The sequence below is a fragment of the Cornus florida genome, unplaced genomic scaffold, assembly GCF_030987335.1.
Source record: "Cornus florida cultivar Cherokee Brave unplaced genomic scaffold, ASM3098733v1 CherokeeBrave_3.0.0_Hap2_Chr02, whole genome shotgun sequence".
Taxonomy (NCBI): domain Eukaryota; kingdom Viridiplantae; phylum Streptophyta; class Magnoliopsida; order Cornales; family Cornaceae; genus Cornus; species Cornus florida.
Genome location: NW_026775572.1, coordinates 33,591,156 through 33,615,590, shown reverse-complemented (window position 1 = coordinate 33,615,590; position 24,435 = coordinate 33,591,156). Strand labels below are relative to the sequence as shown.

General features: G+C 36.6%; 1 protein-coding gene across 2 annotated transcripts; it reads left to right on the top strand.

The window, feature by feature from the left end:
- Positions 1–18,275: 18,275 nt before the first annotated feature.
- Positions 18,276–24,168, top strand: LOC132294606 (autophagy-related protein 18a-like). 2 transcript variants are annotated; one of them, XM_059792519.1, is made up of 5 exons: positions 18,276–19,456; positions 20,630–20,837; positions 21,155–21,202; positions 21,615–21,741; positions 23,776–24,168. In XM_059792519.1, exons 1-5 carry the CDS (start codon positions 18,461–18,463, stop codon positions 23,864–23,866), a joined length of 1,470 nt encoding a protein of 489 aa, XP_059648502.1. In that variant the 5' UTR covers positions 18,276–18,460; the 3' UTR covers positions 23,867–24,168. The 2 variants fall into 2 exon arrangements, with proteins under 2 accessions (XP_059648502.1, XP_059648503.1); XM_059792520.1 differs by lacking the exon at positions 21,155–21,202 and having other exon boundaries at positions 18,277–19,456.
- Positions 24,169–24,435: the final 267 nt, after the last annotated feature.

The window sequence follows — 24,435 nt, the reverse complement described above, 5'->3', positions numbered from 1 at the left end:
CTCCAGCATTACTCTAAATGCAATGAATACTAACCCAATCATCAACGTTCCTTCTGTCAATCCGAGCACCGCTCCTCGGACTCGGGGCCCCTCTGCCCCCACTGCACCCGCTCAAGACAAAGAGCGAGGAAAAAGGCCCCAACCTGACAGTGAGGGCAATCCTGATGACCTTCCCTTGACGAGGAGGGTTCCGACTTCAGGACCGAACGTGCCCATACCCCCCCAGATTAGACCGGTCGCTCCTTCTGGATCTGGCACGGCCGCTGCTTTTGTCTCTGGTGAGGCTCCATAGACTCCTCGATTCGTCCGAACGGATGGATCGGTTGTTAAACCGAGCGACACCATGTTCAAAGATGGCTTTACCACCATGGCTTATTACAAGAACATGTGGTCCCCCAAAGATATTGAGGTTGCCAAAGCTTTTTCTGAGAAAGAAGTGTTCAGCCATTTTCCTTTGGCTGCTATGGAAGTAATTTCCTACCCAGGTCTTAGTTATCTCAAAAGTATCTTCATTTTATAATTTCTCTGAACACACGTTCTGCTTAATTAGTATTCATGTATTGTTTTGTAGACTCTGTTTGGCATGATGGCCATGCAAAAGCATGTTGAAGCTGCCAATGTTAAGGCACGAAAGTTCGCCAAAGACGTTGAAATAGGTCACAAAGAGAACCAGATCATTAGCACCAAAAATGCTGAACTCATGGTGCAACTGAACAAGGTTGAGAATGAGAGGGATAGTCTGAAGAAGGAAATAGACTCCCTTCAGGATGAAAAGAATGCCCTTCAGCTTAAGAAGAATATCTGGCAGACCGAATGTGAGTCGCTTAAGACTGAAAGGGACAACCTTCAGCGCTTGCTTCATGACGAACAAATAGAGCGTATGGCCTTTGAGAAGAGGGCTCTAGATGAGCGCAATGTCTTGCTTGGCGTTATTGGCAAGGTTTATAGCGGGGGTGACAGCTCTGCATGGTCGCTTCTCCAGAATCGAAGCCCTCAGATATGCTGAAGGGGTTCAAAAAGGGTTATAATGATCGTCTTCCTGCTGAGGGTCAGACTGGTTCCACTCCAGATGACATTGACAATGAACTCAAGATTGATCCACCAGGAATCTATACTGACCCAGACTCCTCTCCTGCCGAGCATATCTTTGATGAATGCTAGGAGATTGCATCTTCCGGGGTCATACCTGCCCCTCATTCTCTACCTTTGGACGCTCCTCCTCTGTCTGTCGTGGTTCCATCTGCAACCGTTGCCGAGGGCAGAACCCTGCAGAATCCTCTATCTATCGTGGTTCCATCTGCAACCATTGCCGAGGGCGAAACCCTGCAGAATGAAACAGTGATCCAGCTAGATTCCCTCCTTCACAGTGATACTGCAGCCACTGATGAGGAAAGGAATGCCAGCAACCCTGAGGGGATTGCTGAAGCTGAGCGGGTTGATGAGGCTGAGCGGGTTAATGAGGAGATGAGCATAGCTTGATTGTACTTATATTTTCTTTATATCATCTTCTTTGTAACTCTCATAGCTCCTTATATAAATGGAAATGATAATTTCTATTACTCATGATTTCAAACTTTGTATCGCTTGTCAATAACTGTTTATATGAATGAATTGCCACTTTATTTTGCATCATTTGTCTATTACTAATTGGCAAATATTTGGCGTCCGGCTCGTAGTGCCAGCTGCCACTTACCTTGCATAAGTGCCTGGCGCTCGGCTGGAATACCACTTGCCACTTGGCTTCTTGTTTTTTGGCAAGTGCCTGGCGCTCGACTTGAATGCCACTTGCCACTTGGCTTCTTATATTTTGGCAAGTGTTTGGCGTTCGGCTCGTAGTGCCAGCTGCCACTTACCTTGCATAAGTGTCTGGCGCTCGGCTAGAATGCCACTTGCCACTTGGCTTCTTGTTTTTTGTCAAGTGCTTGGCGTTCGGCTCGTAATGCCAGCTGCCTCTTACCTTACATAAGTGCCTGGCGCTCGGCTTGAATGCCACTTGCCACTTGGCTTCTTGTTTTTTGGCAAGTGTTTGGCGTTTGGCTCGTAGTGCCAGCTGCCACTTACCTTGCATAAGTGCCTGGCGCTCGGCTTGAATGCCACTTGCCACTTGGCTTCTTGTTTTTTTACAAGTATTTGGCGTTCGGCTTATAGTACCAGCTGCCACTTACCTTGCATAAGTGCCTGGCGCTCGGCTAGAATGCCATTTGCCACTTGACTTCTTATTTTTTGGCAAGTGTTTGGCGTTCGGCTCGTAGTGCCAGCTGCCACTTACCTTGCATAAGTGCCTGGCGCTCGGCTTGAATGCCACTTGCCACTTGGCTTCTTGTTTTTTGGCAAGTGTTTGGCGTTCGGCTCGTAGTGCCAGCTGCCACTTACCTTGCATAAGTGCCTGGCGCTCGGCTAGAATGCCACTTGCCACTTGGCTGTTCATGAAGGTAATGCTTCTACCAATTTCCCGAGGTTTTGTCAATTTGCAATTATACACTCAAAAGTAAATATTGTTTCAAACAAAAATTTGTTTTTATTGATAATACCTTTTCAAAGATGTGGCTTTCCAAGGCTTGTTTACCAGCTTTCCAGCCATAGTTTCCAACACATATGCCCCCTTTCCTATAACTTCCGCAATTCTATACGGTCCTTCCCAAGGTGACATCATTTTCTTGATAATTCAAACTTTTCTTTTTAGAGCTAAATCACCAAGTACAAAATCCCTATGCCTCACCTTCCTGTTATGGTTATTCATAAGTGTTTGCTGATATGACGCAAGCCTTACTGCCGCAGCATTCCTCTTTTCCTCAAACAAATTGAGGTTAAACCTCAGCATATGATCATTTTGCTCCTGATTCCATGCTAGGCTTCAAACAGTGGGAACTTGATGCTCCACCGGTATTACTGCCTCGGTACCATATGCCATAGCGAACGAGCTCTCCTGGGTCGGTCGCCTCGGTGTCGTTCTGTATGCCTACAGAACGTTCGGGAATTCATCCAACCACTTCCCTTTCTCATCTTCAAGCTTCTTTTTTATGCAAGCAAAGATCGTTCTACTTGTGATCTTAGCCTGACCATTCGCCTGTGGATGGTTGACCGCTGCTAACTTCTGATTGATTCCATATTCTTCTAGTAACTCTCTCACCTGCTTGCTATCGAGATTAGTCTTATTGTCCATGACGATCGACCTCGGTACACCAAACTAACAAATGATATTACTCCAAATGAAACGTCTCACGTGAGTCTGAGTGACACTAGGGTATGGTTCTGCCTCTACCCATTTGGTGAAGTAATCTGTTATAAGCAGAACTTACTTATTTTGTGACCTGGCGGTAGGTAATGGGCCAACCACATCCATCCCCCATTGCGCGAAAGGCCATGGCTTGGCCATTACGTGCGAGTCCTCTGGTGGTTGGTGGATCAGGGGTCCGTATCGTTGGCACTTATCGCATTTTCTCGAAAATTCCTCCGCGTCCTGTGACATGTTCGGCCAAAAGTACCCTTGTGTCATTGCTTTGTGTGCTAGGGATCTCCCCCCTGAATGATTGCCACACACACCTTCATGAATGGTCCGCAATATTTGCTGAGCTTCTGCAGGGGTTACACATTTTAGATAAGGTCCTAAATAAGACCTCCTGTACAACTGATCGTGTACCACGGCATATTTCGCAGCATTCGATCTGATCCTCGTTGCTTTATCCCTTCGTTCGGGCAAAACACCATCTCGGATATATGCCATAATTGGATCTATCTAGCTTGGCTCATATGGTATGACGTTCACCTGCCATGGGTCCAAGCTTGACGACTCCTCCGAGATAGATGGCTGGCATAGCACACCAACTGGAATCACCCTTGCCAATGTCTCACCCGAGCTCGATGCACTGTAGGCCAAATGGTCGGCATCTTTATTGTGCTCCCGTGGCACTTGAGTGAACTTGATCCGATCGAAATTGCTGGCCTCGTGTATAACGGCTGAACGGTACGCTTCCATAGTTTCATCTTTGGTACCATACTCCCCAGTCACTTGTCGAATGATCAGCTGCGAGTCACTGAAGGCGACCAAGTTTTTGACTTTTAGTTCCTTGGCCAGCCTTAAACCAGCCAATAGCGCTTCATACTCTACTTCATTGTTGGTTGCCCTAAACTCAAGCTTAATTGTTTGGCTCAGCACAGTGCCCTCTGGTGTTTGCAGTTTGACCCCGATTCGTACCCCCATTTGATTTGAGGAGCCATTAACGAAGAGCTTCCATGAGGATTCTTCCAAGCATGCATCTGGCTCTTCCACATCACACTCCAGTAAGAAATCAGTCACCGCTTGCCCTTTGATGACCATTCGGGGTTCATACGTGATATCAAAAGAGCTTAACTCTATTGCCCACTTTGTCATTCGTTCGGACAGATCGGGCTAATGCAGGATCACCCTTATGGGAAATGTGGTCAGAACGACTATTGGATGGGATTCAAAGTAGTGCCTGAGCTTCCTTTTTGCGTTCACCAAGGACAAGATCACTCGTTCGGCCATTGAATATATTCTCTCTGGCTCAGCCAATGTTTTGCTTACATAAAAGACTGGGAACTGTTTACCCTCAGCACACCAGATCAGAACACCGCTGGTTGGAACGCTAGACACTCCGAGGTATAAGAAAAGTTTTTCACCTGGCTCTGGGGCATTCAAGACTGGTGGGTTCCATATATATTCTTTCAGGTTGGTCAGTACCTACCTCTGTTCATTCCCCCAGCACTGCTTTCCGTGACTTTTGATTATATCAAAGAATGGTTTACACCAATCAGATAACTTGGAAACAAATCGACTCAATGCCGCTATGCGCCCGGGAAGAACCTGAACTTCCTTAATAGTGCACGGTTCTGTATTTTTAAGCAGAGCTTCTGCTTGGGTTGGGCTGACCTCAATCCTTCTGTTATTGACCACGTGGCCAAGGAACTGCCCTGATCCTACGCCGAACGAGCACTTTGTCGGATTTAATTTCATTCCATACCTTCTTAACACGTTGAACACTTCTTGCAAATGTTTCAAATGATGTCCTTTCTGCTTGCTCTTTATCACCATATTGTCGATGTAAGCCTCTACTGTTTTGCCCATTTGATCCTTAAAAATTTTGCTAAACCAACCTTTGGTACGTAGCTCCAGCATTTTTCAATCCGAACGGCATGACCTTGTAACAATAGATCCATCGTTCGGTGATAAAAGAAGTCTTTTCTTCATCATTCGGGTCCATAGGAATTTGATTATAGCCTGAATAAGCATCAAGAAAAGTTAACCGCTCATACCCTGTTGTAGCGTCCACCATTTGATCAATCTTCGGAAGTGGAAAGCTATCCTTTGGGCAGGCCTTATTCAGATTGATGAAGTCAATTTAAACTCTCCATTTTTCATTCTTCGTCTGTACTACAACCATATTTGACAACCAGCTCGGGTATTGTACTTCTCGAATGAACCCAACTTCCAACAATCGGTTTACCTCCTCAGCAATGATCTAGTTGCGTTCTGGGGCGAACCTCCTCTGCTTCTGCCTCACAGGCCTGACGTTCGGATCGACATTAAGGGAGTGACAAGAGACAGAAGGGTCGATCCCTGGTATGTCCGAATGGCTCCAAGCGAACACATCTGCATTTTGAGAAAGGAAATCAATTAACTGGCATTTTTCCTCATCTGAAAGTCGCGATCTACTTTTGTGGTTCGGTATGGCCTCAAATGATCAATTTAAACTTCATCCAGAGGCTCTTCGGTCAGCATCGTGGGTTCCTCCTCCCTGCTCATGCCGAGGGGAGGTTTCTGTAATTGCTATTGCGCATCAACAGATCGGATGGGAGCCTTTCCCTTTCCTGCGGCCTTCAGAGTCATTGAATAGCATTCCTTTGCTGCAACCTGATCCCCATGGATATCAATCACCTTACTCCCATGTAGGCTTAGGTACCTCATCACTTGGTGTAGGGTTGAGGGGACTCCCTGTACCCTATGGATCCATCCTCTCCCCATCAACAAATTATAGGAGGGATAGATCTCCACAACCACAAAACTTTCGACTAAGTCCCTCTCAGCTGCTTGGACCACCAATTCCACTGTGCCAATTGGTTCGACTCGTTTGCCATCAAACCCCAACAACAGATTTCCAGTAGACTTGAGCTCCTCTGGCTTAATTTTAAGCCGATCGAAAGTGACTCTAAGCATGATATTCGCACTGCTACCCGGATCGACAAGCACTCTTCGTACCAAGCATTCTGCCACTATCAAATTGACAACCAAGGGATCCTCATGCGGAATTTGAACTTACATCAGGTCTGTCCTATCGAACCGTATCTGCACGGCCGAGCTCTGTTGGTGCAGGGTGTTGACACTGCCTACTCACCTTTTCATTTGCGTTTGGCGGAGGTGTGTTCGGAGCAATTCCTCGGAATCTACGGTGTGCTTGGGTCGGCCATAGATTGCGTTGATAATTCGTATGGGCTAAGCGTTATGGTGGTTTGGTTTTTGGTTTCTCTTGACCTGCTCAGCTGGACGATTTTGCTCTTGCGCCGGCCCTTGAACATACCCTGCAAACTCTCCTCTAGCGATCAGCATCTCCAATTGTCTCATTAAGTTCCTACATTTATTAGTTTGATGACCAAAATCACTATGAAAAGCATAATGTTTGGATTGATCCCGCTGCTCAAGAGGTTGTTTAATTGGCAAGGGAGGGCGAAACTTATCTTTGTTCTCTTGGTATAGCCTTGCCAGTGTAACTTTAAGTGGAGTAATCAGGTCATCCTCCCCCGGCCTCTTCTCTGTCTTCCAAGAGGTCTGACGTTGCGTAGGAACTTGCTTCTGCTGTATTTTCGCTTTGGACTTCTCTTCCATAGAGATGATAGAGGTCTTCCTAGCATTAGCTGCTTCTTCCTCTTCTAGGCGTACGAAACGATCAGCTCTCTCATTCAGCTTGTCCATTGTCTTCGGCGTGTTTACCACTAGACTGGTATGGAACGGTGTCGCTTAGGTCATAGCTAACTTGAACGCCTGAACTGCTGTGGAAGGATGGCACTCGATCACCATGCTCTTGGTTAGGTTAAACCTGGTAAGAAAAGCTTGGAGACGCTCATCGTTATGCTGTTTCATGGTGAACAAGCTGGAGATATTTTTTGCCGGGCGCTTATTCCCATAGTATTGGCATATGAACCGATCACACAAGCTACGGAAGCTGTCCACTGAGCCCCTCGGCAGGTCCTTAAACCAATTGAGCGCCGGTCCAGCTAAGCTCGTAGGAAAACATTTGCACATCAAAGGATCATTCTCTGTGTTCAGTGCCATTTTCAACTGAATGTGATAGACATGATCAATTGGATCGGTCGTTCCATCGAACAAAATGAAAACAGGCATGGAAAAGTTCCTCTGGCTCGAAGTATTTAGGATCTCATCAGTAAACAGCAAATCAACCGTCCGTGCTGCCGAACGGAGGGCTTCATTCTCTCTTTCAAACTTTGTGACAACTCTTTGGTCTGTAGATCTTCTTTCCGAACCCCTATAATCATACGTGGCCATTGAAGGCCGATAAGGTGGATCGAACGACCTTTCCTCAGTGAACCACGACGAATTAACCTTGTGACAATCAAACTCCATATCCTGTTCGCGATTATGCCTTTCCTGATGCGGATTAAAAGTTGTATTTTCATCTCGCCTGATATGCTCACGATGAGGATCGAGATGTACAGATGCTTCTCGATCCTCAGCTCGGCGAGCGTTTGGCGGTAAATTCTCCATCCTAACCTCCTCGCGGTGGAGATTGACGTGGTTATCTCCTTCTTGCTCACCTTGATGCGCGTCATCAAGTCACACGCCTCTTTCACCTACCGGAAGCGGTCGCAGCGCAACCGGAACCTCTCGACGTTCCATTCCAGCTCTCAACTCTGCATTTTCTTTTCTCAATGCCTCGATCATGTTCATCAGTTCATCAAGCTTCATCTGCTGGTTATTCTCCACTGGATTCGAACTCTCTTCTCCGATCATCATTCCGGATTGTAACAAAGTCATCAACCGCAAATTTCTGATCAGATCTGAGTTTTGCCAATGCTGATGCTCTAGATCTGGATTCTAGTGCAACTGAATTCTGATCGTGATTAACCAGATCTGAATTGCTCCGGCGTCGAACTTGCCAAATTCAGCAATTTTAGTGACTCTTGACCGCACAACTCTCAAAAACAAGCACAAATCAGAACTGCGTAGATCGAACGCCAATTTTTCCGGTCACAATTTCACCGATCTTAATTCTGCCTTCAATGATCAGGCTTCGTCTTGAAGCGCTATACCACTAGATCAAATCAATCTGAGTGAATCATCAATGAATTCTCATCGATTCCCACAGACGGCGCCATTGAAGATGCATGAATTTTCTCTTTCTAAGTTGACAGAATTTCATTACACTTCAAAATTTTCGATCCCTCATTCCTCCTTTCTCTTTTCTATTTATAGCCCATTTGCATCATTCTAGAGCACTCTTAAGTAACTTCCGCCACTCGGCCTATCCTCAAGGTTAAATGGTTATGTGCCTGAATCCTCTTTGAAGGCCTTTTTTAGTCAATCCACTACACCCGGTCTGCTTTGTGGATGTCAAGTTTGGGCCCATGTCAATTATCGGGCCCAAACTTTGTTATGCGAGTTGGATCTGGCCCGAGCCGTCTTTGGCATCCTCAACTGTGCATGTGGTTGCACCTAATTCTGGTGCACCGCTGTGATACCCCCTAATTTTGGAACACGAATTGATCAAGTCCGCGCACAAAATCAAGGGATATCAAAACAATTTAAGTATTTAACAAGCACAGAATACAAAGATGAATAATAAAGAATAAATAAACCGCTGAAGAAAACTAATAAATAAATATTACTTAATGATTCTCCAACAATTACAATTCGGAAATCCCATAACTCAAGGACCCCTTAAAACATTATCCAATAATCCAATACTATTTAAAAGTACACAAGATGAATAGACGAATGACAGTCTCCCAGCTGCGGATCCTCAACCTCGAGACTGGAACCTCTAATAACCTGAAAAATAAATCGTGGGTTAAACCCTACGAGCAAGTTCACTCTACCAGGCCTCTGAAAACCAATAAGCAGATCATCTCTGATCAAAACCAAACCTAATAAAGTTTTAACTTTAATAAAGCACGATATACATGTCTATATATAATTATATATACTATACTAATCACATCCATTAATAGGTTTATTAAATTTCCATACCTATTAAATAATTATTAAAATAATATTCATACCTAGACCAATCTACCATTTCATTTTATAAAAACTCCTTTGACCTTAATCCCATCCTAGCCAGTTGTCTAATCATTTAAACAACAAATTATAATAAAAGAAATACTCTATTTAATCCCAACCCGATAATGATTTAAATTGTTTAAATCACATATCCAAAATCCAAGTTTTGACAAATCATCCACGTCTTCCCCAATATTATTTTATTAATGTAAAATAATACACTAACCAGTAAGTACTAAACTATTCTCATTTAAGAATATCTAACCCTAATCCAATCCATACATACAACAACCATAGATGATATTTTAATCATCTAACACATAACAACGTAATTATGCTTTGGCAAATCAACCATGCCATTGTAAATATTTTTATTTATATATTGGCAATTCAATCATGCCTCCATAAGTATATTTATTTATACATTGGCAATTCAACCATGCCTCCGTGTATGTATATTTATACATTGGCAATTCAACCATGCCTCCACAGGTATATTTATTCATACATTTAATTAGCAATTCATCCATACTTTCCATATATGTATTCTATTCATACAAATATTTAGGTAATATATTTAATCATTTGACAATTCATCCATGCCCACACTTTAACCATGAATTAACTTTAAAATTAACAATACGCTAAATCATACATAGCCATCACATGCATATTATACGCATATCATTAATTTAACAACCAGCCTATTAAGATATGCCAAATAAGAATGATAATATTAATCATCTTAAATGATTTATATATATATATACCTACACATATGTTATTTAATGTATATATGTGTTTAACACCTTATTTAATAATCCTTGATTATTTAAAATCAATATACATGCATACATACATATATATATATATATATTCATCCTTCCATACAACTCATAGACAAATTAAATTATGTATACCCATATATAAATAATTATATATATATATATATATATATATATATATATATATACACTTCCTTCCATAACAAATTATTAATTTATTATATTTACACAAATTAGTGCAACTAAATATGTCAGAAATAGTTTCCTTTAAATACTCCATATTGGTTTAAATAGTTTTCCGACACTTTCTCACTAAAACATAAATATCTCCTAGTAGGATGGGAATCTGATAATGAAATTGGTACCATTGAAAAGAAGACGAAAAATCCTTGAATTTGAGCTCAAGAATGACCCAGTTTCGATTTAAAATGACTAAGTTATGACCGTTTTAATTTTATGTCACAAACAGGCAAAATAATTGGCTGAGCTCAAACACTACTGTGAGCGCGCCCACACTTAATTAGCTCACTTGAGCTCACACAAACGCACCCACACCAGATTAGCTCACTTGAGCTCACATGTATGCACCCACACCAGATCAATCTTCTGTTGACCAAACTTAATCCATGGTCCAGATTCACATGCGCACCAAAGTTTTATGCGCCGCGATGCACCATATCAATTCACATAAGTTTAATTAATCAAATCGCCCTAATTGGCGTATACACCCTATTATCCTACACCGCGCCGCACTGGATCAATTCTTTATTGTGCCGCCGCTCCACATGCGCCAGTTACCTAGTATATATATATATATATATATAATTATTTTCCTAACAAATAATAGGAAAATAAATCCTAATAAATTTCTAAAAATATCAGAAAAATTCCAGAAAATTACAGAACAATTCTAGAAAATAAAGAAACCATAATTAACTCTCTTGGGTCACAAATCCACCTATAGATTGATTTTAAAATATACATAACACCTATATATATCAATTAAAATCCAATAATCTAAAAATCAAATATAATAGTTTATACTTTTTAATTATTCCGATCTAACCATAATTTTTAAACAAATAAATTTAATTAAAGCCTTAATACTCAAGGTGAAATCCTTATGAGTTCTAAGAGGAAAGTTAGAGAAAACTCGCCTGAAGGTTTCGAAACGAAACCGACGCTTTAAGCTTTAATTATCTCTTCCAATTCCGACGTCCTCCTTTTCAGATCCGACCTCCTCCTTGTCAGCCCTTCTTCTTCCTCTCTCTCTGTCTGTTTTATTTTTCTAACGTGTAAAACCTTTAACCCTAAAGCCTTATGTGTATTTTTATACACCTTAAATTCCAAATCCTATTCCAACTAGTATTATGAATTAAAATAATAATCTTTAAATAATTTATATCTATAAACATATATATATATATATATAAATATATATTCCTTCCATAATTAACTCATTAGTTAATTAAATCATATATACTTATAAATATCAATAAATATATATCTATATATATATCTTTCCATAACAATTATTAATTAATTATATTTATATATAATTATATATATATATATATATATATATATAAATATAATTGATACAAAAGTGATCATTTAAATAATTAAATAACCACGGACCTTCATTAATTAACCCAATAAGGTTTCATACAAGCCCAAGACCACATCTTTTGGTCCAACTTTCCTTAAGCCCAATCCAATTAATTTAAATAAATGAGATAATTAATTAAATACAGAAATTAAAATAACTAATTACATGAAGCACATAAACAAACAAGAATTTACAACTAAGTCATATAATACCAATAAAATCAATACACCAATAATTCAATCAATAATCAACCACACAAACAATCAATCAACATACATAATCACGAAATATAACTTAATTAAAATAAGATAATTAATCTAGCACTCAATAAAATAAAATAAATCATTGAAATATATATATATATATATATATATATATATATATAAATATAATTAATACAAAAGTGATCATTTAAATAATTAAATAACCACGGACCTTCATTAATTAACCCAATAAGGTTTCATACAAGCCCAAGACCACATCTTTTGGTCCAACTTTCCTTAAGCCCAATCCAATTAATTTAAATAAATAAGATAATTAATTAAATACAGAAATTAAAATAACTAATTACATGAAGCACATAAACAAACAAGAATTTACAACTAAGTCATATAATACCAATAAAATCAACACACCAATAATTCAATCAATAATCAACCACACAAACAATCAATCAACATACATAATCACGAAATATAACTTAATTAAAATAAGATAATTAATCTAGCACTCAATAAAATAAAATAAATCATTGAAAAATAAAATAAAATAATTAATCCTAATTAATAAATCTTTTAAAATTATCGGGGTATTACAACCGCAAAGCACTGTATGGGCTGTTTCACTTTCGGCGACGCCGTTGCTACCGGTGCCGCTCCGGTCGCCGGAAAGTTGCTGGAAAACCGCTGGAAATAATAAAAAATCCCAGAAAAATTAAATTTAGGCCCTAAAAATTCCAGAAAAATTCCATTTTTTTTTTTTAAATTCAAGAAAATTCCTGAACCCTAATTTAACCCTCTTGGACCTTCTTGAAGCTTCATAGCATCCTTTGATGAAAATTACATGGTTTTAAATAAATTTTACAATTTGAAATACAATGAAAAAAATTAAATTACATCATTAAACTTTTAAATGGCTAAATCAAAGCCTTAATTACATTCATCCAAAGATAAAATTACATTCAATTAACCTATAAGCTTCATCCATGGCCATACATATATCATCATCATTCAATCACAAATATATATATATATCATCATCATATATTAATATATACTTATGCCTATATAAATTTGGATCCATGAATGACTATTTTGATAAAACATGATCTCTAGAGCTAGTAATGAATCAAACCATACTCTAATATCATTGTTGGGAAACGTGCAAGTTTTAAAAACTTTCTGAGGGATTTTCATACATAGATCTTGATTCATCACATAGAGATAAGTTTTATGCAAAAAAATAAAACATGACGTATCATTCAATTTAGGCATTGAATACTCACATCAAGGTTTAAGTAAACCTTAGATCTCTTTTCTAAAGTGAATGTTCTCACTTATTGTAGATCCCTTTGCTAGATGTCTTTTCCTTGAATCTCCATCTTCTTGGTAATGGTCTTGCCTTTAGGAATCACTCATAAGCCTCCATGAATGACCTTGAAAAAATAGGCTTGTGGGAGCCTCTATTAGATGAGAAAGCAAACTCTAAAATCTAGAGAAAGAAAAAAAATATATTCCTTTTTCTTTTCTTCCAAAAGTCTACCCTAAAATATACACGAACCTATATAGGCAACATAAAAATAAGAAAAGGAAATAATAAATCATTCACCATCTCTAATTCACATATCTCAAATCTAATAGGATTCCAATATCAAGTTGGTCTATGAGTGAGAATCTTATTGGGCTTATTATTTTCTTGGTTACAATGAATTAATAATCGACCCTGTTCATGAACCCAATTAAATTAATTTATTAATTAGTTTTTACTCTACTAAAAGAAATTAATTGAACTCCAATTAAATAATAAATAACCTCTAAGTCAATGTTGCACTTTGACCCCTCTATGCATAATTAGTTATCGGATAAATAAAGCCATCAATTCGACTACTTAATTAATATATTTATTTTGGTACTTTTGATTATTTCTGCCTCGATCACAATAAAACATTTATTTGACAAAAATAATAATTTAAATAAATAAATATATAATAAATCATTTTGTCTAAAAACATACGAAAGCCTTCGAATTTAATTTGTGATCAACCATAATCAATACAAAATAAATAGAAGTAGCATTGATGCAAATATTGAGAATATAACCTCTAACTATTAATTACATAACTACCCAAAGTGTCGGTATAAGGATCCCGAAGTATCCGCCGAACAAATCAAAATAATTATTAACTAATAAAAGAGTCTATACTTCTCTCATACTTAAGAGTTAAATGCCATGATAGTGATAGGGAGCAGTTGTATACGACGACTCTCGCAATATATCTCAACCTAACGCGAATCCAGTTCAAGTCTTAATTAATTATGAGTCCATCCATAATTACCGACTATGAACCATTTATGATTATTATTTATATATTTATGTATTAATCGCCATCACATACATATATATAAATATCTCTTGTAATCAAATGGATATTATCAATTTCATAATAAATCGAAACATAATATACTGAATTCACCAATTGTATAAAACATAAATATTTTAGATACTTTAGGAATATATATCACTTTAATCCAAACGGAAATTTGCTATGTCAGGGCATATAAATTCCAACAAGTGGGATTGCATTTAAACTTTGAAGTTTATTTTGGGTGGATTTAGACAAATGTATATTAAATCGAGAAATTAAAAAAAATAATAATAATTGTTTTATATATATTTTTTAATGTTATACGTTGTTCATGGATTATAGTATCATGGGTATTAACTTAATTTTCCTTATTTTAAAAACTTAAAAGTAAAAAAAATATATAAATAATTTAATTTTAGTTAAGGAAATAAAATAACAAAGAATATAAGATTTTTTTTTGTTTCAAAATTCTAATATAAATGAATATTATTAAGTCTCACAAATTTTAGTACCCCAAAATCTCAACAGAAAAAGAAGAAAAAACTCTACCAGTGCCATAATATAAGTGGTTTTCTTTCATTACACTGGTATCTAGTTACAAACTTTAACATTTTACTTTTTGTAATGTTTATTTATTAATGAGTTATTAAAAAAAATAGTTATGAAATTCGTGTGATATAGCAGGATTGTGATGTAATGGGTTTTTCGAGATTGAAATATGGTCGGGTTGTGATGTAATGGGTTATTCGAGATTGAGCTTGGCATGAGTTGAATACTAAAATCTCGGATTTGATATGGACTAACCGTTAATCCGCGTAATTTGTAAAATTAGTTGGTTGTACTTTGTGAAAGTAAAAACTCAATGGCTATTATATTATTTTAATTTAAATACAAATAAATTTAATAATTTAAAATATAAATTTAGTGATATAAGAAAAAAAAGAATTCATTATCAAACTAATTTTGGTTAAGTTCCGTCATATAAATTTAAGTGTATGTAATTAGGTAATATATTTTATGTTATGTTCGGGAGTTTTAAAATTATAATTTTTGGTGAGTACGTGGATTCACTTGTCGAAGTGTTGTTTTGTTTTATTTATTTATTTATTTATTTTGAGAAAATACATTAGATAAATCATTTGGTGGTTGAATGAATATACAAGCAACCCTCGTTAATGTATATGCTTTGTGTGTTGCTGTCTTACACGGTTTCTTGCTTCTACGAAATGTGACCCTCTTATTTCTTGTAAGAAAGCACGCAGAACCCACTTAGAACCTTCTTGCTCTTTTTCCAATTTCGTCTTTACCCTTTTATATATATGTAATAATATATAGCTTCACATCTTTGTACTTCTTCAATCATCACCAAACAGACAAAAATAGAGACAAACGTAAATACATATATTTTATCAATATAGATAAAGTGAAAAAAAAAAAAAAAAAATCCTCCAACAATGTCCCAATTTATCAATAATTTCTTAAAATATATTTTATGCACAATACTCCCTCAACCATTACATTTTATTACAAAATACTACTATGTCCTATCTAGTTTTTATTAAATGACAATGATACCCTTCCTTATTGAATTACACTACAATTATCTATTTTTCTTATTAAAGTAAATTATGAAAAAAAAAATTCATACTTTGATGACATAAATTTGCATAAATTTACCTATAATCTTTGAAATTAATTTCTTAAATAAAAATCTTAAGTATAATTTTTTAAAAAACAATTTAATTAATTTCTTATTTTTTCAAGAATATATTGCATGAAAAAGAAGGTATTTATATTTAAGTAATTTTTAATTTTTCATGAATATATTGTATGAAAAAAGGTAGTTTTACAATTAAAAAATTAAACGGTGTATAATAAGTTTTATTATAAAAATAATAAAATTTTAATAATAAGTTAATCATTTAAAAAATGGTAGTTACAACTCCATTTAATAAGAAATGAAAAATTTAATGAGATAGTGTAAAATAATATTTGTGTTGGGTTTATCCTTAATTGTAACAAAGTAATAGTTTAGGAAGGTAGTTTGTAGTTTAAGGGAGTTATTTACAAAAGGACAATAGTTCAAGATATATTTTTTTTATACTTTACCCTAAATTATATACATAGTTGTTGGAGAAGCCTAAGAAGAACAATTTTTGGCTGAAATTGGGAGGTGGGTTTGATGATTTTTGAGTAAAATAATTTTTTATAATGAGTTTGTTCTAAATTACAACAAATTAATAATTCAGGAGGTAGTTTATAGTTTTGGAAGAACTAATACGTTGGATTGGCTTCATGTGATGCTTGATTTGATGATTTGCCGACTTTGATTTCTAAATTTCGTTCATCCCTCACTCTTGATCAATTTTATGATTGGATACGTTAAACGGAGTGTCAATGATTTGTTTGGATGTGATATAAATTAACCAGTTTTGATTCGTATTTGGGAAATGATTTTTTTGCTGGTAATATTTTGTGAATATTGTGATTCACAATAAGAATGTTTTGTGTTTGTCTTTGTTGGCTATTGTATTAGAATATTATAAAAAGATGGAGAATATATGTAAAAGTTATATACATTGATAGTGCTTCTTCCATAAATATACAGACCGTTAGATTACTAAAATAGGCTTCACTGTCTTTAAATTTTTTGTCCGTGATTATATTTACACTTTCCTTTGAATTTTGTAGTAGCATTGTGTTTTTTTCACTCTCATTAATGGCTCTTCATTTTGTTATGTTTGAAGTTTTATGCTTGCCTTTTCGCTTGTTGCTTATTTGCCTTTCAAAATCTATGTGTTTTTTCTGGAGTTATTTTTGAAGTGCATGGTGCATGGTGTAACCACTTCATACTTCTACTCTTCATTTATGAGATTTGAAAAATCATGAGAAAACATTTTGTTTTCAGACATTTTTTATGATAATATTAATATTTTATTCTCTTTGTTGTAAATTTTTTTTATTTCCTTTGTTGTATTTTTTTTTTTCTTTTTGAAAGGAAATTTCTTTTACAACAATGAGAATAAAATATTAATATTATCATAAAAAATGTCTGAAAATTTTGCAGAGCTCTTTGCTTTGTTTTGTTTGAAATTACAAGCTTCTATTTCATTTGTTCCTTATTTGCTTTTCGAATTGCATGTGCTTTTTTTTTGGAACTATTTTTATAATGCATGGTGTAACAACTTCTTATTAATGGTAGGAGCACTTCACTTTGTTATGTTCGAATTTTATGTAGTTTTTTTTTTTTTGTAGTGCATGATGTAACCACTTCTTCCTTATTTTGTTTATTTATGAGATTTGAAAAATCATGAGAAATCATTTTGTTTTCGGACATTTTTTTAAAGACAATATTAATATCTTATTCTCTTTGTTGTACATCATGCATTTATCATCTTAAAAAATGACCAATAAAATTTATTTATTTATTAGTTGTCTCAAACTTATCAAATTTTGAACCAAACTTTGGATGTACACATCCTCATCAATCAACTTCTTATCAAATTTAGTATCAATTGTCAGATTACTAAAACAGGCTTTAAGATGTTCAAATTTGCTCAGTGATCTTGGTTACTCTTTTCTTTGTATTTTGTAGCAGCATCGTATCTTTTACTCTCATAAAATATGAAGCTCTTCCCTTTGTTCTATTTGAAATTTGAAATTTGAAATTTCTCTTTCACTTGTTGCTTATTTGCCTTTCGAATTTTATGTTTTTTTCTGGAGTTATTTTTGTAGTGCATGATGTAATCACTTCTTTCTTATTCTATTCATTTATGAAATTTGAAAAATAATGAAGAAACATTTTGTTTAGACATTTTTTAAGATAATATTAATATCTTATTTCTTTTGTAGTACATGATGCATCTATTATCTTAAAATTTGAAACGCTAGGGGTATCCATTGTAATAAGGACTGATTTCGAATGAGGTAAGTGATATTTTCTCTTTCCAAAATTATGGAAATTCTAATCAAAGATGGTGCCTATTCTTTATTTATTACAGAACCATAATTATATTAAGTTTCTTGCAGACTTGTATATTAACTCTACTTCTAACCAATAATCCTAGAGCGAGGATATTTCCTTCATTCCCATTGAGAGTACGCAAATTCCGTACATAAACTTATCTTCATCGTCTCTCTCTCTCTCTCAAAATGAATAATAGATTCTCCGTCGGTCACCTCCGATAAAATTCATCCTCCATCCTCCATCCTCCATCCTCCTTCCTCCCATGACAACCACCACCACAACCCTCTCTTCCCCTTCTCCTCCCTGGTCTCTCCCTTCAATTTCAAGCCCTAATTCTGACCCTGACCCTAACCCTAATTGCTTACTCGCCAATAATCCTTCAAACTCACCCAACATGGCACAGAACTCTCCTGCTCCTCCCTCCTCTTCCTCCGACTGCTCCGACCAATACTACCAAACCCTTGAAGAGAATCCATCTTTTTCCGATCTCGGCGACGCGCCTTCCACCATATACGGCGATCTCAACTCTGACGACGAACGCCAATCTCTCCCCGATAACTCCGCCGAAGTCCCACCCTTTACCGAAAACCCTAACCCTGATTTATCCCTACCTTCCCCTCCAGCCCCGTCTCTCCTCTACCTCTCCTTCAACCAGGACTCCGGCTGCTTCGCCGCCGGAACCGATCGCGGCTTCCGCATATACAATTGCGACCCATTTCGCGAGATTTTCCGGCGAGAATTCGACAATGGAGGCGGTATCGGCGTCGTGCAGATGCTGTTCCGGTGCAACATTCTCTCGCTGGTCGGTGGAGGGCCGGAACCGCAGTACCCGTTGAACAAGGTCATGATTTGGGACGACCATCAGAGCCGGTGCATCGGCGAGCTGTCGTTCCGTTCTGAGGTCAAAGCGGTGAGGCTCAGACGGGACCGAATTGTGGTGATTTTGGTGCAGAAGATCTTTGTGTATAATTTTGCGGACTTGAAATTGTTGCATCAAATCGAGACAATATCAAACCCTAAGGGTCTCTGTGAGGTGTCGCACGTTTCGGGATCGATGGTGTTGGTGTGCCCAGGGTTGCAGAAGGGGCAGGTTAGGGTTGAGCATTATGCATTGAAGCGGACCAAGTTTATAATGGCTCATGATTCGAGGATTGCGTGCTTCGCGCTTACACAGGATGGGCGGTTGCTAGCTACAGCGAGTAGTAAGGGGACCCTGGTTCGGATATTCAATACATTGGATGGTTCACTGCTTCAGGAGGTATGATGTTGAAAAACGTAGGCAAGCATTTGCATATACATATTTTATATGTTGTGAATTGTGACGTGTATGGATTCTTTCAGGTACCTTTAGCTGTATGAACTCAGAACTTGTGCATTGGGTGGGTGATATTAAATTCTCAGAACTGAAATACTTAACATTTAAACCTTGGTTGAGTGTTTTGAAGTTATAGTGTATATTTTAACGATCAGGCATGAGAATTAAAGTTAAATATACTTTTTATAGGGAAAAAAGAAGAAGTAAACAGACCGAGGTTCGAGCAGTGCTGTTAAAGGTGCTGTTAACGGTGCGCCTCGCACTTGTTGGGTGCCCAGGTGTGCCTTTGACAACATTTGCCTTTTTATATGGAATATGAATATGCTTTGATAGTATAGGCTCCAAAGGTCCTCATGCGCCTCGCTTCACTCTTGCCTCACTCGGGCCTTGCGCTCCAAAAGACCTCTAACGCCCTAGTGTGCCCAATCAAAGGCCCATGGTGCTAGAGGTCCTTTGGAGCCTGGGTGCAAGGCGAGGAAGCGAAGCATATTTATATTCCATATTAAAGCCACAAATGTTGTCAAAGGCACCTGCACACAACAGGCACAACATTTGCACTTGTATGAGCCTGGCGCACCTTTAACAACACTGATTATGGGTTAATTAATAAAATAATACAAAGTTTTAGAAGACAAAAACAGCACTCATCTAGTTCTAAGCTCCAAATTAGGGATTTCATTCATGATAATGTGAATAAAATGAGCAAAAGTTATTATGTATAATTATAACAATAATAATATACTATATTATTATTTTTTGATGTATCCTTGCCGTATCCGTATCATGTTGTACCCGTATTCGTATGCCTGCTTTTTCAGGCTATGTGATTAGGACTGAGGACAGCAATAAGAGGGGCCAAAGGAAATGACCTCTTGCCTAGTTTCTGTCTCTGTTTTGAATTTGTGACTGATTTTGTGTCTCTGTTTTCTGAGTATGCTTCTGGATCTGTTTCAGAAGAACAAGTACTTATTTTTTATACTAATGGTTAATTACTCATATGCATGGAATGCTGAGGAGGTCTATGTGTTGTATGAATTGGTCCTATCATTTTTATTGACATTTAATTATTAACAATTCATGCCACCTTTTGTTAATTTTTTTGCATATCAAATGAAGGTAAGGAGAGGTGCAGATAGAGCAGAGATTTACAGCCTTGCATTCTCTCCTACTGCCCAGTGGCTAGCTGTTTCAAGTGATAAGGGAACTGTCCATGTCTTCAGCTTAAAGGTTGATTCTGGATCGCTAGGAATTGAAAGACAGCGCAGTACACCTGAACCAAATGTCTCTACTCCACAAGCTGTGTCTTCTCTCTCCTTCATTAAAGGTAATATGCCTTTACAATTTCTTTAAATCTTTAAATAGACTTGTTTCCAATGTAGTATTAATTGGCTTCTCAAGAAACATAAATTAGGCTGGCCAAAGATGGCTTTGACCAATGTGTCAATTTTTTTCCTGCTCATCATAGAGTGGGCTCCACATCCTAGTCAATTCTTCATCATCATCATCCTTGCCTTAATCCCATATGAATGGGGTTGGCCACATGAATTCTCTCTCTACAATCTTTTTTATTACATGTCATTTCACCTATTATATATAACTTTTTAAAATCAATTTTAATAACCCCATTCCATGTTATTTTAGGTCGCCCTCTTCGTCCTGTTTTGACCGGCGCATCTCTAAGTCTCCGATGTAAGTGTCCAAACCATTTAAGTCTACTCTCTCTAATTTTCTCACCAATGGGTGTCACACCTAATTTTTCTCACACTTACTTTAGTGACCCTATCTTTTCAGTCACTCAACTCATCCATCTTAACTAGGATGGGCTCCGCATCCTACTCAATCCACTTGTATAAATACCATGAACAGTTGATAAACAATTTCTCAGTTTTCAACGCCTTCAACACTACCAAGGTTTAATGTTGACAAGCTGCTCCTTAATCATGTAGGAGACTCCCTAAGTGTGTGTTAATGAGGGTGACGTCTGTAACCCGATGTAATGGTGTAGTGGTATAGATATTACGAGATCAGTTAGGATGGCAATATGGACTCTGCATAAAGATATCTATGGTTAACTGAGGTCAATGGGGTTCTTATCTTGCAGGTGTGCTGCCGAAATATTTCAGCTCAGAGTGGTCTGTGGCTCAGTTTCGCTTGCATGAAGGTTCTCAGTACATTGTTGCCTTTGGTCACCAAAAGAACACAGTCGTGATTCTCGGAATGGATGGGAGGTAATATATACCATATCAACTTCATATATTCCCTGGCTTGTAATTGTAAAAAAAAATAAAAATTTAATTCCCTGGCTTGTATTAGAAGAAATTTGCTTACCTGAAAAAGGGAAGGAAAAAAAAAGTATTAAAAGAACGCTTTCTTTATTGGCAAACTAACTAACAACTTTTTGGGCCTGACAATTAACCAGCATATATGAGTTGAGGTATCGCAGGCTCTTCAATCCAGTATACATGTAGTGCTATGCTAAGTTATATTTCTCTAGCAAAGCCTCCCCCAACAAGGTCTATACTCTATACCTCCATGTGGGTTAGGCAACTTGTTTACTGAGAGGCATTGTATTTTGTATTGGTATCATATACTGAAAAATGATCCTTGCAGATACTATTTTGACGCTTTCGAAAAATTCCATAAATTGAAATAATAATAAGTTTTTTATTTCGAACACATGTATGATACTCGCAGATACAAAAAACATGTAAATTTTTTTTATTTCGGACACGTGTATCAAAATGTAGCTTTTCTAGTATAATATGTGGTAGTCATTAGGAAAAGCATATAGCATGATGTAATTTTTACTTTGAATTCTTACATAGATACATATATATATTTTTATTTTCTTACATATATACACAAAATAGATACAAAACATAAATATTGTTGGCTCCTTGCCGTATTTATGTCCTGTTTTTTAAGAGTTTATCTTGTCAGTCTTTATCTTGTTTTATCCATATATCTTGTCATGTATTAAGTATTTGTGTCCATACTTCATAGGTCTTTAGTACAAGTTGGCATCACCTTTATGTTGAATATTTATCATCTCATCATTCTGTGGAAACAATTTGATTTCTGATTTTATGTCTTGCATGTAAAGTTTTCTGCTTCCCTATTCTCATAGCCATTCTGATTATTGCATCTTGATGCTTAGTCATTACTTATTTTTCAATATGGAGAGTTTATACGTCCTTTTGTCATGATACTGTCAGTTGTCTTAAAGCTGTACATTCTGCTATTGTTGCTGTTGTAATTGCATTAATATTCAAACATGCAAGTATTCGAAATGAGTTAATTGGAATTTCTTGACTGATGAGGTTCTTGTCTAGCTTTGATGGGAAATCTGGCACATGCTTAGGGGTGTAAACAAATTGAAAATAGATCATATTAGGGATGGTCTGGATCTGCTTTGATGCAAAAACATTAAATCGCTATCCTTATATGACGGTTTCACATAACATAGATACAATGTAACAATTGGATCTATTATGACAATCCAATATGATCTGAGAAAATTAAGTCACGTCCTAATTATCAACATAACCTTGGTCCAGTGTGACAATTGGGTCTCTGATAGGATAGTTGGATTTAATTTGAGAAAATAAGTAAATATGTAAGTGACATAATATATTGTATTATTGATAATTCAGATATGTATTAAATATGTAAGTGACATCATATATAATACATTTGAGTGTTTTTTTTTTAAAAAAAGTCATGGAGTGTTTTATCACTGAATTTATTCTTCGCTTTCCATATAATGGCATCTATGTTAAAAAATAATTCGAACATGTTATAGATAAAGTGTGTGTGATCAAAATCTTATATTTAATGGTGTATCAAAAGTTGTAATTTGCACACTTTAATAGACAGAGGTTCTGAATCTATTGGATTTGAGTCAGAATATTGTTTATTATGGGACCCGTTTTCTGATTTAGTTAATTATTAGTGTTTTGAATCTTTTAGTATGTTTTCATATAATAGTTTGTCGTCCCAATCCTCCTTTTTTGGGGTTTTTTTTTTAACCCGGGGGGGGGGGGGGGGGGGGGGGGGGGGGTGGTTGTGGGTGGGGGAGAATTTTATTTTATTTTAATTTTTTTGTGCGTTCCCATTTAACATGAAATTTTTTTATGCGTCCCCTTATGGTGATTACTGGGATTATAAGTGCATGCTTCATAACTGTCCAAATCCATTGCTATTTGAGTTCTATGCAAAAATTTGTAACTGAATGATGACCATCAATTTAATTGTAAATGCAGCTTCTACAGATGCGAGTTTGATCCGGAGGCTGGTGGAGAGATGACTCAGCTGGAATATTACAATTTTCTAAAGCCGGAAGAAACTTTTTGAAGGCAAAGTAGTGAGAATATATTTTTTTAGTGGAATGGTTATTTACTTTATGGTATTATATATTTCTTAGTTATTTATTAGGGGACTTAATAGGGGTTGTAAATATAAATGCAAATGTAAATGTGATACGCGTTGGCCGGCCCCATTCATATGGGAATAAGGCAAGAATGATGATGATGATGATGATGATGATGATGATAATAGGCTTGCAGTAACTGCGTTGGGCTGTTTATGTATATTACTTACTACCTGTTTATTTGTCCAAATAACAACAATGGTTCTATGCACTTCCATCTTCAACACCTTGTTCTTGTGCACACTGTATAATGTTTATTACTTTATATGACCATCTGTATGGAGGCAGCTAATCTGAAGCAATCTTTTAGAAACAAAGAGATGTAGTAGTGGAGATTGCTTGGCTTAGAGAAGCTTTTTTTCCACCTCTCTTTGTTGACCAGTATTGGTACCAGCTGTATTATCCAATTTTTGGTAGCTTCAGGTTTTTATTTATTTAATTAAATTTTTTTTTTTTTGAGTTATGTTTTTGGTATCTACACATACCAGTTTGT